General features: G+C 58.2%; 1 protein-coding gene across 8 annotated transcripts in view; it reads left to right on the top strand.

The window, feature by feature from the left end:
• The first annotated feature begins 272 nt into the window (after window positions 1-272).
• Window positions 273-18,126, top strand: part of STIM1 (stromal interaction molecule 1) — a 73,875-nt gene continuing 56,021 nt past the window's right edge. For all 8 annotated transcript variants that reach the window (XM_058019177.1, XM_058019176.1, XM_058019173.1 and 5 more), the window contains exon 1: window positions 273-541. In XM_058019177.1, coding sequence (XP_057875160.1) covers window positions 412-541 — 130 coding nt within the window. In that variant the 5' untranslated portion in view covers window positions 273-411. The remainder of the gene's footprint in view (window positions 542-18,126) is intronic.

The following is an 18,126-nucleotide window of genomic DNA, read 5'->3' as shown; positions in this document are numbered from 1 at the left end:
GGCGGCGGGCGGGGGGGGTGCGGGGCTGTCCCGGCACAGACAGAGCGAGGTTTTCCGGGAGGTGCCGCTGCCAGGAGGCGGCGGAGGAACGGAACGGGCCGGGGAGGCGCTAGCGGAGGTGGCGAGAAGAGGGGTTATCCCGGCAGAGCGGAGAGGGGCCGGCAGGGTTACCCCGGGAAGAGACCACTGAGGGTGGGGGGACTGGGGCTGTCCCGGGAGAGACCACTGCGGCGGGGGGGGAGGCTGTCCTGGGAGAGACCACTGCGGGGCGAGGGGGGCAGAGGGTTCCGGTAGCCGGTGCGCGGCCGCAGCTGGCGGCGGTGCCGGGATAGCCGGGATAACCGGGACACCCCGCGGGCCCCCAGCCGGTGCCGATGCCGAGGAGCAGCTGACGGCGGCGGGGACGCGGAAATGGAGCCGCGGCCGGGCCGGGCCGTGCGGGCGCTGTGCGGCCTCTTCCTCCTTCTCCTCCTCGTCCTGCAGCATCCCGGGCGCGCCGAGCGGGCCCCCGGCTCCCACCTGGACGACTCGGCCATCGCAGGTGAGTCCCGGCCGGGCCCCGCGGTGCCCTGCCCGCCCCGCCGGGCTCGGGCGCTGCCCGGGGAAGGCCGTGCCTGCCCCCCCCGCACTCCCTTTTGGGGCCATTCCTCCGCCTTTCGGGCCAGAGCTGCGGTGATCCCCGCTTCGGGACCCCGCAAGGACCGAAATAACCCCGGGGTGTTCCTGCGGCGGGCTCCGGCTGTTTGGGTCAAAAGTTTGAAATTTCAACTCATTTACAGTATTGCGCTCTTCTTCGTTAAATGGCATCGACTGGGAGCGGTTGGCGGGATTTAGGATAATTAGTGTTATTTACTCGTTCGCCCCGCGGTAACGGGAGCGGTGCCGGGAGCTGGGGAGCCGAGGGTTCCTCATGGGCTGCTCGGGGCCGTTCCCGCTGTGGGAGCCCAGCAGTGCAGGAGCAGCAGTCCCACCTGAGGAGCACGGGCAGCGCAGCCCTGGCGCTCTGCTCGCCCCGTTCCCATCCCCTCCGCCCCGAGAGCCGGGCGGGCAGCGGGAGCCGAGCCCCGCACGCTGCGGGATTGCCCCGGAGCCGGCTCCGTGGGCTCCGTGTCCTTGTGGCGGTGCCCGAGGTCAGCCGGAGCGGTGAGTCCGGGCCGGGCCCAGCCCCGGGCGGCTCCGGGCAGCGGCAGTGCCGAGCCCCGTGCCGGGACCCGCGGGTGCAGCCCGGCCCGGGCAGGCCTGCCTGGGGGCGGCTCGGGGCATGTGGGCGCGGGGAAGGGGCTGGGGCCGTGTTCGGATGCTGCTGTTTGATGGAAGGCGCCGCAGCGGAGCCCTGGGGAGGGCTCGGCTCTGAGCCTGGGGCTGCTCGGGTGCAAGGAGCGGGGCAAGGAGCCGGCCCTGGGGCGGGGGAGCAGCGGAGCCAAGGGCAGCTCGGGCTGGGAGCCCGGGCACCTCGGCGGCTCCGTCCCGGCCCAGGATGGGATCCATCACTCGCTGTCCCCGGGACGAGGGCTTCTCATCCCCTCTGGCCGTGCCCCTGAACGCTCGGGCCCGTTCGCATCCAGTGCGCTCCACTAAGGAAACTGGATCTCCGCAGTCCTTGTGAAGCAAGGTTTGTGCCTCCAAGGAATTTCCAGCGCGGTTATTTTTGGAGGCCCTGCAGAAGTGTGGCAGCCTGGGTGATTCAGCTGCTGGCTGCGCTCTTGGCGAGCGGAGGCAGCCCCGGCACGGGCGGCAGCGCTGCCCCCGCCGCGGCTGCTCCGGCGCTCCGGGTCACGCTGGGCCGTGGTTCGGCTCCGAAGCGCCACGGGGCTCCTGCCTGGCTGGGCTGGAGCCCCAAAGTGCAGGAATGGGGCCAGGGAGGGATCGGTGTCCCCCGCTCCGTGTCCCGTGCCCCGGGCCGGCTCCGTGCCCTCTGCTGCCGCGGGTCCCCGGGGTCTCTCGGCCGCTGCGTTCGGAGCTCTCTGAGCTGTGGTGGCTCCCCGCAGGGAATGTCCCCAGCCCGCACAGGACACGCTTTCCCCGCTGCTTTCCCTGGAAGCAGAAGGTGTTGGCTGCTCGGTGGGAGGCGGAGGTGAGTGCTGGACGTTTTTGAAAGTGAAAGTGCTCGGCTTTGACACCTTTGCTCCAACGTGCAAAGGTTTCTTTCTTTTTTTTTTTTTTTTTTTTTTAATTCTTTATTAGGATGGCAGGATTTTAACGTTAAAATGTCAGCACCGGGGAAGTTTCTCAGGCGGTGCAGGGAAGTGCTTGCAGAGAGCAGGAGCCTGAGCTGCAGCACTGCTTGGGCTGCTGGGGTTGCTCTGCACGCTCAGGGGATGGATGCATCAGCAGGTTTTATACAGGATTATGAACGATCCCGATTCTTAGCATGGGAGATATTTTAAGCAAGAGTTTGAAATGGGTGGGTTTATCCATGCAGGAAGATAAGAGTTGGTGACTGAACCCCGGGGAAAACCAGATTTTCTGCTGGCTGTGATTCCCTCAGAGGCGACTTGAGGCCTTAATCTCTGCTCTGTAATCCTTTCCTGCCGGGATCACGCTGAGGTTTGGTTCCACTCGGCCGCACAGGAGCCCTGGAAGGAGGTGTGGGGGTTTGGAGCCCCTGGCCCTGCCCGAGCCCGCTCTGGGCTCCGCCGCTGTCACAGGATGTGTGACGGCCCCGCGGCATTGTTTGCACCGGCCCTGGTTATTTTTAGCCCGAATTTGTCAGGCTGCAGCCCGGCCTGGGACCTTTTCACACCCCCTAAAAGGGGGCAAACCAGGCTCCTCGGGGACAAACTGGACTTCCAGGAATTTTCCCCCCTCTTTCTGCTCATTTGCTGAACTCTGGTTATTGCCCAGATCAGGCAGGTTTTGGTGCTTTTTCTGGCCCTTATCAGAACATCCTCCGGGGCTGTGGTCAGTGTTTTACATGAGTTTTATGTGGGCTGTCAAAAATGTGACCCATTGTTTGGGTCAAATGTCTTTAACTTCATCTCAAATGTCTTAAACTTCATCTCATTTAAAATACTAGTCTTGCTCAGCGGGCTCTTCCTCCTTAAATCACATCACCTGGAACCAGTGTGTGGGATTTAGGGTTGTTTTTATTTTAATTGCTTGCCCTCTGTGCATCCCAGCACAGGTGGGCACTCCCAGGTGTGTTTGTAGGAGATCCAAGGAAAGCTGGCTGTGGAGGACTGGGGGTTTGGGTGGCTGGGGCTCATCCCTGGCTCCCTCAATGGTGACAGTTTCTCCTGCAGATCCAGGGGGACCCAGATCCCCCTGCAGTAATATGGAAGTGGTGCCAGTCTGCATTGCCCTGAGCCTTATTTCATTGTGCAGGGAGTTCCCTCCTGGGGTCTGGCATCTACAGGGATCTGGGGCCTCCTGGGGTCCCTGTTCTGGCATCCTTGAGGCAAGTCAGGGATCGTGGTGTGGATTTTCCCTCTTTCCTGCAGCATCTCAGAGGTGGGCTCTGAGTTCTGTGTTGGGTGGAGGCATTTTTGGGTGATGCCTCAGAGGGTGGCAAGGGCTGGGCTCTGGTGCAGGGCTGGCACAGGTTTGGTGGCTTTTCCTCTCTCCACAGCAGCTCCTCTTTCTCATCCTTGCTCCTTCTCCTGCCCTGTCTCCTGCTTCACTGATTCCTTCACACAGCCCTTCTTGAGTCATCTTTGCTCTTATCTCAGTGCTTTACAGAACAAGTTGAAACCACATCCGTATCGTGTGCGTGCCCAAGGCTGGAGGGCTGTGCCCAGGGCTGTTCTGTGTTTGCCTGGAGCTGCCCTTGAACCCTGGGAGCATCCTGTGGGACAAAGTCAGGGTGAGGAAGGGGGGCTGCAGCCACAGGCTGGTGACTTAGTGATTCCAGAGGGGACAATGTGGATTTCTGTGCAAGGAGGCTGTGCCCAAGCCCTGTCTGTCCTTGCCATCCCAGGGATTCATTGGAAGTGAGTCCTTCACTGCAAAACCTCTGCCTTGGGAAGTGCTGGGTTTGGGCTTCAAAGCAGCAGGAGGGATTTTGTGCTGGAGCAGGAGGAGGCCTCAGTGGAGCCGTGGGGAGCTCAGGGATGGCTCGTCCTGCAGGGTGGGACCGGCTGGGTCTCTGTCCTTCCACGCACCTGGGGGAGTTCATGGGACACAGTGACCCACGGTGCCCTCCTTGCTTTGATAAAATGCCTTGTAAGGGAGGTTCTGCTGTTAAATTCATTCCTTCCAGGGGTTCACTGAGTATTGGTTGCCCCTGTGAGCAGCAGCCTTGGGTTGGGTGAGGGAGAGGAAGCAGTTGTGGGAATACCTGGAGGCTCTGCCAGGGAAAAGTCCATGTTCTTCCCCGGCTCAGCTGGAAGCACAGCCTCGGCTTCCTTCGGGAACGGAACTCATCTCGAGGAATTGCCATTCTGAGAGCTGGAAAAATCGTGTTTTGGCAGCAAAGGGGCCTCATGTGGAGAAGGAGGAGGAGCAGGGCTGGCTGGGCAGCACTGGGGCTGCTGGGGAGCTCCTGGCTCCCTCCAGCTCATTCCCTTCCCGCTTGGCCCAGGAACTTGGAGTAATGCTGAGCTGGATCAGAGAGAGGCTCTTAATTTAATTTCTTGTTAGATTTATTTATTTGCTGCCTTGGAAAGCAGCTGTCTCCATGTCTGCTATGTCCCTGGGGTGGTCCCTTTCTGCAGGAGGGTGCAGGGGGAGCTGCTGGGGCACTGCTGGGGCTGCAGCTCCTGCTCCAAACCGGGCTTTGGGTTGGCCTTTCCCACGGTGGGGCAGGGATACACACTCCCACGTGGATGTCCAAGGCAGCAGTCCCTCAGTCCTTTCCATCCTTTGCTCTCAGGAGGGCACGGAGCACACAGTGTGTGAGGAAGGAGCCTCCTGGCATCCCTTGTGCTGCAGCTGCAGGCTCTGGGATGCTCTGGTGGGCCTGGAGCAGAGCCTCATCCCAAGAGGAGTGAGAAGGGAAGCACTTAGTGTTTCTGTGGCCTGCTCAGCTGGTGTGTGGCCCGTGGGCTGCCTGGGTGTGTTGGTACACCACAGTTCCCTGTGGGAGCTCTCTCCTCCCTGGGACAGGGGCTGGAGGGATGGGTGAGTGTCTGGGGACAGCCCTGGGGAGCTGAGGTGCCCTCCAGGGAGCTGTGGTTCATGATCTGCCTGCATTTGGGGAGGGAGGGCAGCCAAAAGCCCATCCTGGTATTTAGGGGCTGCCCAGGGAGCTTTGCAGTGCCCATCCCTGCAGGTGTGCCCTGGAGGTGGCACTGAGTGCTCTGGGCTGGGCACAAGGTGCCCATGGGGCACAGCTGGCACTGCATGGGCTGGCAGGGCTGTGCCAGCCCCAGGAATTTGGGGATTTCTTAGTAAAATATCCCCTTCTGTGAGCTGGTGGCTGAACAGCAGCACTTCCCTGGGGTTATCCCTGTCCTGCTGCTTGTCCCACTTGGAGGCTGTGCTGGCAGTGCCTCATGTCCCTGGTGCTTCCAAGCCCGGGGGCAGTGCCAGCCCTGGCCACCCTTCGGTGCTGGACTGTGCCCAGCCTGGCATCCTGCTCCTCAGAGCCCTAATTGCACAAACTGATTAGTGTTAAAAAGGCTGTTTCCTCCATTAATTAGCTTTGCTTTGATTCCAGAGAGGAGAAATAAACTCCTGGCAGGCAGGAGAGTGTGACTGACACAAACTGCCACGGAAGAGTTGTGGCTCTCCCTGGGCAGCTCGGGATTGCCTCTGGGAAGGCCCTTTGGGACCAGGCTGGTTCCTGTTCTGGCCGGCCCAGCTGTGTGCAGCCCTGCTGTGGGTAACTGCAGGGGCAGGAACGTTCTGGAAACAGGAGCTGGGACCTTCACTGTCCTTGGGTGAGGGTCTGGGGATCCCCCTGCCCCCGGCTGGAGAAGGAGATTCCATCAGCCCTCCTTGTGTCAGTCGGGTCACACTGGGGAGAAATCCTTCCCTGGCAGGGTGGGCAGGCCCTGGCACAGGGTGCCCAGAGCAGCTGGGGCTGCCCCTGCATCCCTGGCAGTGCCCAAGGCCAGGCTGGACACTGGGGACAGTGGGAGGTGTCCCTGCCGTGGGATGGGGTGGACTTTAGGGGCCTCTGAGCCCAGTCCAGTGTGGGATGCTGGATGAATAATGGGGCTTTTGGCCTCTTTTCTGCCTTCTCCCTGTTGCCAGGTGCAGCCTGGGACCTGCTGCTTCTCCCTCCTGCTCTCCAGACTCTTTGCTGCTGGAATTCGGGGATGTTTCCTGTGGAGGCATCACTGTCCTGCTGAGTCTGCTCTGCTCCCATGGCTGATCCACGCTGGGCTCTCTGGAGCACTTTAATTTTCCCTCACCTTCATTTCCCCAGCCCCTGCAGCCATGCCTGATTAATTTTGTGGCACCTCCCGAGCTCCGGTTCAGTTTTAGGAGCTGGTGCTGGCAGGGACAAGGACTCTTTAATTAAAGCCATTGCTCTGTCACTCCTGCAGCACATGGGAGCCTTGAGGAGCTCCTGCCTCACGCTGTGCCAGGGCCTGCCCACCCTGCCAGGGAACAATTCCTCATCGCCAGGATCCCACCCAGCCCTGCCCTCTGGCACTGGCAGCCATTCCCTGGGTGCTGTCCCTGCAGGCCTTGTCCCCAGTCCCTCTGCAGCTCTGCTGGAGCCCCTGCAGGCCCTGCCAGGGGCTCGGAGCTCTCTGCAATAATCCTAATAATACAATTAATGGCAAGGAGTGATGGCGGGACTGTGCCCAGGAGCTTGTCCTGGCCCAAGTGCCCAGCCCTGCAGGGGATGGAAAGCCTTGAGAGGAGCATGAGAAGTCACAGGGGAGCCATGCCTGGTTGTGTCCCAGACTGTCCCTGCCTGCTTGTTTTCCCTCTGTGAAATAGTACCGGGGTGCTTGTTTGTTTGGATTATGGACCTATTTTTAAGTAACCTATTTTTTCCACTTTGGAAAATGCATTAACTCACTGTGTGGCACGGACATCTGTGGGGTTTGACTTTGGGAACCACCAAGTGCTCCTTGCAAGTCTCTCCCCACCACCCTGAGGGGGAGAGGGGCTGCCTCTGGCACATGTATATATTATGTTGTATACATGTTTTTATCCCCACCTTGCTGAGGTTTGCCACAAGAGACACTTGCAGGGTGCACAGAGGCAGCTCCTTGGCAGTGCTCTTTATCCCACCAAGGAGCTCTGCCTGTTCTCAGTGCCACCACCCCTTCCCCTCCTCTGGCCTTTGGGACGTGCTGATCCCAGCAGCTGTCACACAGTGGAAGCAGCAGCAGTGCAGTTGGAAACGGGGATGTTTGGTAACACACACACACGTTTTGCAGGAAAAGGCACTATTTTTGTAGCCCAGTGTTTGTTTTTCCCCGAAGGATGGAGTTTAAGGTCAGTTTAATTCTTCTCTGCAGGTTTGGAGCTCCGGTGCCGTAAATTCGGCTGCTCTGGGAGGATAAAAACGCAATAAACAGGAGAACTTGAGGAATGTTCCTCTCTGAGTTACAAAGGAACAGCTTGCTGGTTGGAACAGCCTGCCCCTTCCTAGGCAAGGCAGGCTTTGGATTGCAGGAAAGGGAGGAATAATTCAGGATTAAAGCTGCTAAGCAATGCATGTGTTTAGATCTGTAAGAGTGCCAGGACATAATTAATGGGTGAGTAAGCCAAAGGGAAAAAAAGTTATTTTTTTAACTGGATAGAGATAGATGGAGGATAGAAAGGAATTTCTGGGGGGACAGCAATAATTCTGGAAATATTCTGCTCCAAGCAGCTGCTGTTGTTCAGGGTGCCTGGATGGGTTTGTTCAGGAGTTTGGCAGCTGGAAGGCAAAAATCCAGGTTTGGCACCTTGTGCTGGCCTGAAGGCCTCGTGCTTTTCACAGAGCAGCTCCAGGACTGCAGGTGAGATGAGGAGAGCTCCAGGCCAGAAGGGTTATTCCCTTTTAATCCCTGTGTGATACCTTTCCCACCTGCTGGGGCTGAGCTCAGAGGATGCTGCTGAGGGACCTGATCCCATCTCAGGCAGGGCAGATCCCTCTGGAGCTTCCCAGCTTCCTGCTCTGGTTGGCATTTCTGGAGCTGGATGCAAGTCCAGGGATGACGGGGTCATGGGGACATGGCTGATGGAAGGTGTGAGCACCTCGGAGTGCTTGGGAAGGTGGCAGCACTTTGGTGTTCTGGGGTTTCACAGTGGGTCTGGGCTGTAAACTGCAGAATCCAGGAGATCTTTCCCAAACCTGGGGAAGGATCAGGAAGGACGCTCTTGTCCATGCCATGCTTTTATCTGTGTGGTGTGTGCATCCAGGAGGCTCTGCCTGGGGGCTCACGTTGGTTTGTCTCTAGCCAGGACCAAGGCACAAACCCAGCCCAGCTGCTGATGCTGCCAGGGGATGTGGGTTGTGCCAGGCTCTGCCAGAGCAGCCCCAGCTCTGCTTTGTCCTGATAGCCAGGGTCTCAGAGCTTTTAGCTTCCCAGCTGCCTCCTGGAGTGAGGCTCAGCCCTTGGAGTTTGTCACATCCTTAAGGGGGATGTCTGGCATTGCTGTGCCATCCTGCAGATGGATATCTTCAGAGGTGTGCTGGATGGGGCACTGCCCTCCCTGCCACCCCTCCCTCCCCAGGGCTGGCCTGGGGGCATGCTCCAGTGGCACTGACCCCTCTGGAGCTCCCTGGGCAGGGGACAGGGCAGGGGGCAGGACAGAGCTCTGGGCAGGGGACAGGACAAAGGCTCAGGACAGGACAGAGCTCGCTCGCTGCTGGCCAGAGCCTCCTGCTGTGGAGAGCTTGTCCAGCTGGTTTGTTTTTCATCCCGGGGCTATTTTCAGTGCTCAGCCTAACAAGGTGAAATGGCTGAGATGCTTCCCTGTCCCTGGGACTCTGCTGGGAGGAGGTGTCCTGCTGTCACAGTATCCTGCTGTCCCACTGTCCCAGCTCATCCCAGCTCCCCAGTACCGTGAGGTGTTTGCTGTGCTGGCAGCACTCAGGGGTTTGGAGGAGCTGTCTGGGCTCTGCACAGGCACCCAGAGCACAGGGAGCCCCAGGTCCCAGCAGTGTGATGGCCCTGGTGCCCTCCTGAGGCTGGGAGCATGGCAGGATCCAGGACAAAGCCAGGCTCTAGGTGGGAGAAGCAGCAGGACAGCCAAGGATTAGCCCAGGCCTGCAGTGCCCACAGGAGTGTGGGATGTGCTGCTCTTGGGTCCTCCAGGAGCACTGGAACTGGGGTAGAGGTTGCCTGAGATGTGGGAAAAGGGGACATTTCACCCCAGCTCATCCTTACTCCCACTGACAATGTGTAGTGGGTTCATTCTCATTATTCCCTTGGGGTTGGGAGAAACTCCAGCTGCTGTTCACTCAGGGAGCAGGAATTGTTCAGCCAGACCCAAGTCTTGCTCTGTGGTTCCAGCTCAGGTGGCTTCTTCAGCATCTGCCAACCACTTGTGCTGGGAATGTCACTTGAGCTCCTTGGAGTTCCTCATGGGCTCTGGGTGTGTAAGCTCGTGGTGCTGTGGGGTGTGGAAGCCCCAGGGTTCCTGTTCCTGAGGCAGGAGTGACGTGCAGAGATGTCACTGCTGTGCAGCAGTCACCTGGCCAAGCAGGGACCTGAGACCCTCCCCAAGGGCAGCGTGGTGGCACATCCAGCATTCCCAGGAAGGCTTCACTGACACCTGCCCTGGCCCTGGGAGGAAATCCAGCACCTTCTGTCCCAGAGAAACAAGAGAATTTGTGTTGGAAAGGAGGAGCAAAAAGGCTTTATTGTTCACTAGAGTCATTGTGCGAGCATTGGTAGAAATGCATTGGTAGAAATACTCGTGCAGGCTTTGGTGCACAAGGTGAGAAAGGGCTGGGTTTACTGGGGACTATCCTGGAATTACTGAGGTTGGGAAAGCCCTTGCAGAGCTCAACTAAGCCATGTCCCCAAGTGCCACATCCACAGCGCTGTTAGATCCCTCCAGGGATGTGATTCCACCCCTGCCCTGGCAGCCTGGGCCACTTGGAATTGGTTTGGACAAGAACTTTCAGGGAAGCTGCAGGGAAGTTCCCTGTTTGCAGCAGAGGAGGAAGGAAAGAAAGCTCGTGGCTCCTTTTCCCCTTTACACAGCTGCTGGAAGGAATATTTTCTGCCTGGAGGGTATGGAGTGTTTTTTCCCTGAATTAATGAGGTATTAAAGAAGATCCAGAGGAGTCTGGGCTCATCCTCCTGAGTCACCTGAGTGTTTGTGTTAGGATTTGGCAGGGAGCTTCCCTGGTAGCCAGAGTTATCCCTTTGGTAAACACAGTCCTTCAGCGTGGCTGTGGCTGGTGCTGGGTGCTGAGTCAGCCCAGCCCAGCAGGAATAACCCAGAATTTCACACTCTGGCAGGATTTCTGCAGCCCAACATCCCCAAGTGTTGCTGCTCAGACCCCAGGGCTGCTGCTCCTCTGCTCCTGGAAGGGCTGCAAGGAATCAGCCCTGAGTAATGAGTTTAAGGAGTCACATTGGGGTGAATGCAGAGCCCTCTGCAGATGGTTTGGTTTGCCGGTCCCTCCTTGGCTCTGGGAGGGGACAGGGCTTAGCAGGGATTTCTCTGTGGCCTAACCATGGCTAAACTTAGTCCTGTGTGCTCTGGCTGGGCACGGAAGTGCTGCAGAGGTGACACTTCTGCTCTTGGGAAAGAAATGCCAGCAGTACAGCCAGTGCCTGTGTCCTGGGCTGCTACTGGACAGGAGAGCTGATAGAGAGAAACTCAGCTTCCTTTTTTGGCTTTTGGGGACTTTTTTCAGATCAGCTGATGTAGCCTGAGAAGATAGAAGACTTAGATGAAAAAGTAACATTTATTTTTCCTTACAAATGCTTTTCCCCCCTCCAAGTGAAGTGCCCAAAACTCTGGGCAAATAAAGCTTCCAGCCAGGTGATCTGGGAGTGGGGTTGGCTGGGATGGGCTCTGCTCTCCTCCAGTCCCAAAACCCCTTCCCTGGGCTGACCCCACAGCAGAGCTGCTCCAGTTTGGGGGTTCCTGCATAGGAGGGACCTGGAGCTGCTGGAGAGAGCCCAGAGGAGCCCCGGAGCTGCTCCAGGGCTGGAGCCTCTGGAGCCAGGCTGGGAGAGCTGGGGCTGCTCACCTGGAGAGGGGAAGCTCCAGGGAGAGCTCAGAGCCAGGGCATGGCTGCCAGTGCCAGAGGGCAGGGCTGGATGGGGTCTTGGGAATGAGGAATTGTTCCCTGGCAGGGTGGGCAGGCCCTGGCACAGGGTGCCCAGAGCAGCTGGGGCTGCCCCTGCATCCCTGGCAGTGCCCAAGGCCAGGCTGGACACTGGGGCTGGGAGCCATGGAAGGTGTCCCTGCCATGGCAGGGGTGGCACTGGATGGATTTCAGTGTCTCTTCGAAGAAGAGACGAGGTGTAGGTTTTTTAAGAATTTAACTTTTAAGCTGTTCATGACAATAATAATGTTCTGCTAAGTCTTGTTGTTTTGTTGGTTGGGTTTTTTTCAGTAATGAAGTTATTTTATTTTTAATTTGCACATGGAAAGCTGCTGTATTCTCAAGTTTGGTGGTTGATGTCATGCAGAAAGTCTTGGTCCCTCCCACTGTTTGGGAACAAGAATATTTTCAAATAAGTCAAGGCCACTTTCTGTGATTTGAAGCACATCTCTGAGGCAACCTCAGCTCGCTGGAAGCTGTGCTGGTCTGTAATTAACTCTGCTAAACAAAGTGTTCTGTGCCCATGGCAGCCACAGACACTGTGCTGTGTTCCCAGGGTGGTTCCAAACCCTCCCCAGCTGCACTTTGGGGCAGTTTGAGCTGTCTTTTCTGCGCTCTGTGTGTTCTGCTAAGGGGCTGCTCTGGGTGACAGAGCTGTCACTGCCAGGGCACTGCTCCCACGGGGAATATTCCAGTGCAGCTGCCCAGCCTCGGGATTGGAACAAGGAGAGGGATCCCAGAGCCCTGTCCACGCAGGAGAGGGATCCCAGAGCCCTGTGCATGCAGGAATAGGATCCCAGAGCCCTGTCCATGTAAGAGAGGGATCCCAGAGCCCCGTCCATCCAGGAATGGGATCCCAGAGCCCCGTCCATCCAGGAGTGGGATCCCAGAGCCCTGTCCATGTAAGAGAGGGATCCCAGAGCCCCGTCCATCCAGGAATGGGATCCCAGAGCCCCGTCCATCCAGGAGTGGGATCCCAGAGCCCTGTCCATGTAAGAGAGGGATCCCAGCGCCCTGTGCATGCAGGAGTGGGATCCCAGAGCCCTGTCCATGTAAGAGAGGGATCCCCGAGTCCTGTGCATGCAGGAATAGGATCCCAGAGCCCTGTCCATCCAGGAATGGGATCCCAGAGCCCTGTCCATGCAGGAGACGGATCCCAGAGCCCTGTCCATCCAGGAATGGGATCCCGGAGCCCTGTCCATGCAGGAATGGGATCCCAGAGCCCTGTCCATGCAGGGGAGGGATCCCAGAGCCCTGTCCATCCAGGAATGGAATCCCAGAGCCCTGTCCGTGCAGGAATGGGATCCCGGAGCCCTGTGCATGCAGGAATAGGATCCCAGAGCCCTGTCCATGCAGGAGAGGGATCCCAGAGCCCTGTGCATGCAGGAGAGAGGGATCCCAGAGCCCTGTGCATGCAGGAATGGAATCCCAGAGCCCTGTCCACGCAGGAGAGGGATCCCAGAGCCCTGTGCATGCAGGAGTGGGATCCCAGAGCCCTGTCCACGCAGGAGAGGGATCCCAGAGCCCTGTGCATGCAGGAGAGGGATCCCAGAGCCCTGTCCATGTAAGAGAGGGATCCCAGAGCCCTGTCCATGGCTCTGAGCCCCCTCAGCTCTGGGTTTGTGCTTTCTGAGGCAGGGCCGGGGCCATGAGGGGAGGGAGAACCGCGCTGCTCCCAGAGCAGACCTGCAGCTCTGCTGGGCACGGCTCCCATGCACAGAGCTCCCACCTTCTGCCCCCGTGTGCCTGCAGGATTTATGGAGCGCTGAGGAAGGCGCCTGAGGAATTTATTTGTTTGCCCTTGGAGTGCTGCTCCGAGCACTGCCTGTGCCTCGGGTCCCTGCAGGCCGGCGGCTCTGGGACGGGCCCTCACAGCAGCCTGTGCCTGTGCCGTTCCCTGCGCGGTGATTTATCCCCTCCCCGAAGCTCCGAGTGATTTATCCCCTCCCTGAAGCTCCGGGGGGCATTTCCTTAGCGAGGCACTGCCTGTGGGAAGGCTCTGTTTGTTCAGCCCCGGTGCTGTGGGGGCAGAGCCTGCCGTGCTGGCCTGGCTGCTGCTGGGGCGCTCTGCATGGCGCGTTCCCCCTCAGCGCTGGCTGTGGGGAAAACAACAGCACGGTGGGGTCTGGGTGGGCTGTGGGGAAAACAACAGCACAGTGGGGTCTGGGTGGGCTGTGGGGAAAACAACAGCATGGTGGGGTCTGGGTGGGCTGTGGGGAAAACAACAGCATGGTGGGGTCTGGGTGGGCTGTGGGGGAAGCAGCAGCACGGTGGGGTCTGGGTGGGCTGTGGGGGAAGCAGCAGCACAGTGGGGTCTGGGTGGGCTGTGGGGAAAACAACAGCACGGTGGGGTCCGGGTGGGCTGTGGGGAAAACAACAGCACGGTGGGGTCTGGGTGGGCTGTGGGGGAAGCAGCAGCACGGTGGGGTCTGGATGGGCTGTGGGGGAAGCAGCAGCACGGTGGGGTCTGGGCATGGAGTGAGCTGTGGGACAGGGAGAAAAGAAGCTCCTGGAGTGCACATCCCTGCAGCCTTGGGGGCAGTAAAAGGTGTGTGTGCAAGTATGTGGTATAAGGGATGGAGTGCAGGGATGGATCAGGAATTCTTGGGAATGAGGAATTGTTCCCTGGCAGGGTGGGCAGGCCCTGGCACAGGGTGCCCAGAGCAGCTGGGGCTGCCCCTGCATCCCTGGCAGTGCCCGAGGCCAGGCTGGACACTGGGGACAGTGGGAGGTGTCCCTGCCATGGCACGGGTGGCACTGGGTGGGATTTAAGGTCCCTCCCAACCCAAACCAGTCTGGCATTCCATGGCTGGGCTATCACAGTCTGACTCCCAGTGACTGGGCTTTGGAAAATGCCCCTTTCCAGTCTCAGCTTCCCCTAAAACCAACTCCTCTCTGCACAGGGCTCAGAACAAGGACACATTCCAAACCCTGCAGTGCCTCTCCAGCTATCTGGGGAAAGCCACAGCTAAGCAATGGTTTAGGAATGGTGGGGAAAAGGTGAGCTGCCCTTCTGGGGGAACCCCAGATCTGCTCAAATTTAAGGAGTTTCTGGACATTCTACACTCAGTGTTCCCAGGTGACTCTGGACAGTCTCAGGGAGGGTTGAGCTGGGTTTAGCACAGGCAAAGGAGGAGCAGCTGTGAGGTGGCACTGGAGCTGGGCTCAGGGAAGGTTTGGGTTAGGGTTAGGGTTATCCTAGGGTTAAATCCTTCCTTGGGTTTTTGCTTACACAACATCAGTTTAAAGTGCTAAACTGCAACAGGGGTTACATCATGCCAGACCTCTTCCCTGTGTGCTAAGGGTGAAGAGCATGTTGTTCGGTTTCCCAGCTTGTCTTTTGAAGCCTCTTCATTACTGCAAAGGGCCTGGAGGATTTTGGAAAGTCCAGGTTTAAGGAAGGAGCATCTGAGGTTTGGGATCACTCTGAAATCCCTGCTGTTCCTAAAGCACAAGTGGCCATGTGTCTCCTGGTCCTCAGAGAAGCCAGGTGTGGGAGCTGTCTGTCCATGTGGGGTTTTCAGACCAAGGGTGAGGTTTCAGGAGCTGCTGAGCTGATGGAATCAGCACTTGTCATCTCTGGAAAGCATTCCCTCCATCCCTCCTTCCCTCTTCCCCTACTCCCATCTCTCCTTCCCCCTTGAGCACAAGAGGATTGGCCTCAGGCTGGGCCAGGGCAGGCCCAGCTGGGACAGCAGCAGCAATTTGCCCATGGAAAGGGAGCTCAGGCCTTGGCAGGGGCTGCCCAGGGAGCTTTGCAGTGCCCATCCCTGCAGGTGTGCCCTGGAGGTGGCACTGAGTGCTCTGGGCTGGGCACAAGGTGGGCACAGCTGGCACTGCATGGGCTGGCAGGGCTGTGCCAGCACCAGGGATTTGGGGATTCCCTTCTGGTTTTGGCAGCTCCTGCTCTCATCCCCCAGGTTTAATGACCTAGAAGTGACGCCTTGTGTTTTGTGTCACCTTTTGCTGCCCAGCACTGTCAGGACCCTGCTGGGATGAGGAGCCTCAGGGTCCCAGTGCTGCTCTTGGTCTGTATCTGTTCTAGAAAGTTCCTCTTTCCCTGATCACCTTCAGAAAACAGCCACTTCAGGAGGTGTTTTTTATCCGAGGGGTGAATCTCCCCACTGCCTCCTCCAAAAGTAGCATTTCCATCTTCCAGTATAGCAAAGCATAAAATTCACAATTTAATCCTGATTCCACAGTGACTCATTTCAAGACTTTCTTTTTAAATTGTTTTTTTAGTAACAACCTTTTCAGTGAGGCAGCTCCAGGCAGGCAGGGCTCATTCACTGCTGGCACGGTGCCACTCAGAGCTGGGGGGGCTTCTCATTTCCCCATTGGATTCCAAACCAGCAGTCTCGCTTTGGGGCAGAAGTCTAGAATTGAGGAACACCTGCCTTGTAGCAGCACGTTTGGGATCAGTGCTGTTTGCCCATCCCATCCATGGGGGATTTTTTTCTACCTGAGGGAGTGGCTGAGGCTGGGCCTGGAGGGATTTAGGTTGGATTTTAGGGCACGGTTGTTGCCCAGAGGGTGCTGGCACTGCCCAGGGAATGGGCACGGCCCCGAGGCTGCCACAGCTCCAGGAGCCTTTGGCCAGCGCTGCCAGGGATGCCCAGGCTGGGCTTGGTGGGCTCTGGGCTGGCACTGGGGGGTCCCTGCAGCTCAGGACATTCTGGGATTCTCTCGTTCTCATGGTCCTGATGTAACCCAGAGTGCTCGTGTCTGGTTGGCAAGGAAGGGAAAATCCTTTCAAACTGCTGCTTTCCTAATGTGAATGATCCTTCCCTGCTAGAGCAGGGATTTATATTCATTTGTGCTGCTGGTGCTGCCCCTAAATTGCTGCTTTTCACACTCTGCCACCCCGTGTGCTGCTCGTGTCCCCTGGCAGTGACTGGGCATGGGGAAAGGAAGTACCTGGGGTTTGGGGCGATTTTTTGTAGTGACACTCAGTGGAAAAAGGATGAGTGGGGTTTTGTGGGAAGAGTCTTCCTCCTCCCCCTGTGTGAGTGGAGGTCAGGGTTCCCCTTGGGGAGCAGTGTGGCCACTCTGCTGCAGCCTGTCCTGCAGAGAGATGTCCCTTTCTTCCCCATGTACCTCTAACCCCTTGTCCTGCCATGTCGCTGAGCTTGTCCCATGTGGGATCTGGTGGCATTCCATGGCTGAGGCGCTGCACAGGCTGTGCCTGGCACATCCAGGATCTTGTTCTTCTTCTGGGATTTTCCCACTGTGGCCATTTGTGCCTGGAACCGAGCAGGTCTGTGAACACCAAGAATAACAGAACTTGGCTTTTTTGTGGACTTGTGTTATTGACAAGCTCCTTCCTTCCTTCTCCTCCTCCTTTCCTCTGCCTTCTTCCCATGCCTTTGGCTTTCTCCTCCTCTGTGTGCCAGGATCCACACCTGCCTTGGACCCCCCTTTGCTTCTGTCCTGATCCTTGTGGGAAGGGACTTATGCAGGAGAGTGGCTTTGCTGGAGTTTGGAGAAGTAGAGGATAACGGGATCACTGGGAAGGGTTTTTATTCCCAAAGAAGTTAAGGTGATGGCTGCAGGCTGTTGTTGAGGTTGGATAATTGAGGTTAGGGATTTCCTGTGGGATGAGCTGCAGCCATCTGGGGACAGGCAGCACCTTGCCCTCTTGGAATCCTGTTCTTCAGTGGAAGGGAAGGGCTTTGCTGGGAAAGGCACGAGCTGGCTGCAGCAGTGTGGGTGGCTTGGGAGCAGCTCGTTCCTTCTGGCTGGAGGAAAAGCAGATTGTGCAGCGTGTAACATGGCCAAGGCAGGGGCTGTTGTCACCCTGTGTCCTGCTCTGCAGGGCTCCTGTGAACAAGGGAATCATCAGTTCTTGGTGAGGCACATGAGGGATAAATAAGGCTGGAATTGGGAGAAGCTGTCCTTGTACGGCAGCGTGGGAATGGCGCTGCTGCCCTTGGATTGATTATACAGAGTGTGTCTGGGAAGGGAGCAGGGCAGTCCTTGGGGCCTGGGCTGCTGGGGAGGAGGAGGAAGAGGCCAGGAAACGCAGGGAAGAGCCCTCCTGAAGGTCCACATTGCTCCTGGGGCCCTGGGCTCCCTCAGCCATCCTGTGAGGCTGTGACGGTGAGGCAGAACTGGGCTGTGAGCCTGGATTTGGGGTCAGCTCTGAGCTCTCCATCCCGGGCCTCCTGCTTGGGATGGACATGGAGCTGTGGGACCAACTCCAGAGGAGGCCACAGAGGAGCTCCAAGAGCTGGAGCCAGGCTGGGAGAGCTGGGGGTGCTCACCTGGAGAGGAGAAGCTGCAGGGAGAGCTCAGAGCCCCTGGCAGGGCCTGCAGGGCTCCAGCAGAGCTGCAGAGGGACTGGGGACAAGGCCTGCAGGGACAGCACCCAGGGAATGGCTGCCAGTGCCAGAGGGCAGGGCTGGGTGGGATCTTGGCCATGAGGAATTGTTCCCTGGCAGGGTGGGCAGGCCCTGGCACAGGGTGCCCAGAGCAGCTGGGGCTGCCCCTGCATCCCTGGCAGTGCCCAAGGCCAGGCTGGACACTGGGGACGGTGGGAGGTGTCCCTGCCATGGCAGGGGTGGCACTGGGTGGGCTGTGAGGTCTCTCCCAGCATGAGCCTTTCTGCCATTCTGTGGTTTCTCAGTAAATCCTGACAGCAAGAGAGCAATTCTGTGCTTCTGTTACCTTGTCAGAGCTACCACAGTTTTTGTTTCTGTATCTTGAGCTCTTCCTGCTCCAGGTGTTCTTGGCCCAGGGCTGTCCCTGGAATGCTGGCCTTGGGCAGGCAGTGCTGCAGGAATGGATCTCCTGGCTCAGGGGTGGCAGGATGGAACAGCAGCAATGGTGGTGTGGGTTTTTCTTTGATTTCTAAGCTTTCTTTGGCATCTTCAGTTTTTCAGGCAGGAATGACTCACTCATCCATTATGTGGTTTCCTGACTTTCAGATTTCTCTTTCAGTCCATGATTATGGCTTTGGATCCCAGCGTGCAGCAGCCGGCGCTCAGTGCCGTGGGCTGGGGCTG

The sequence above is a fragment of the Melospiza georgiana genome, chromosome 2, assembly GCF_028018845.1.
Source record: "Melospiza georgiana isolate bMelGeo1 chromosome 2, bMelGeo1.pri, whole genome shotgun sequence".
Taxonomy (NCBI): Eukaryota; Metazoa; Chordata; class Aves; order Passeriformes; family Passerellidae; genus Melospiza; species Melospiza georgiana.
The sequence above is the reverse complement of the archived record's forward strand: the minus strand, read 5'-3'. Positions and strand labels throughout refer to the sequence as shown.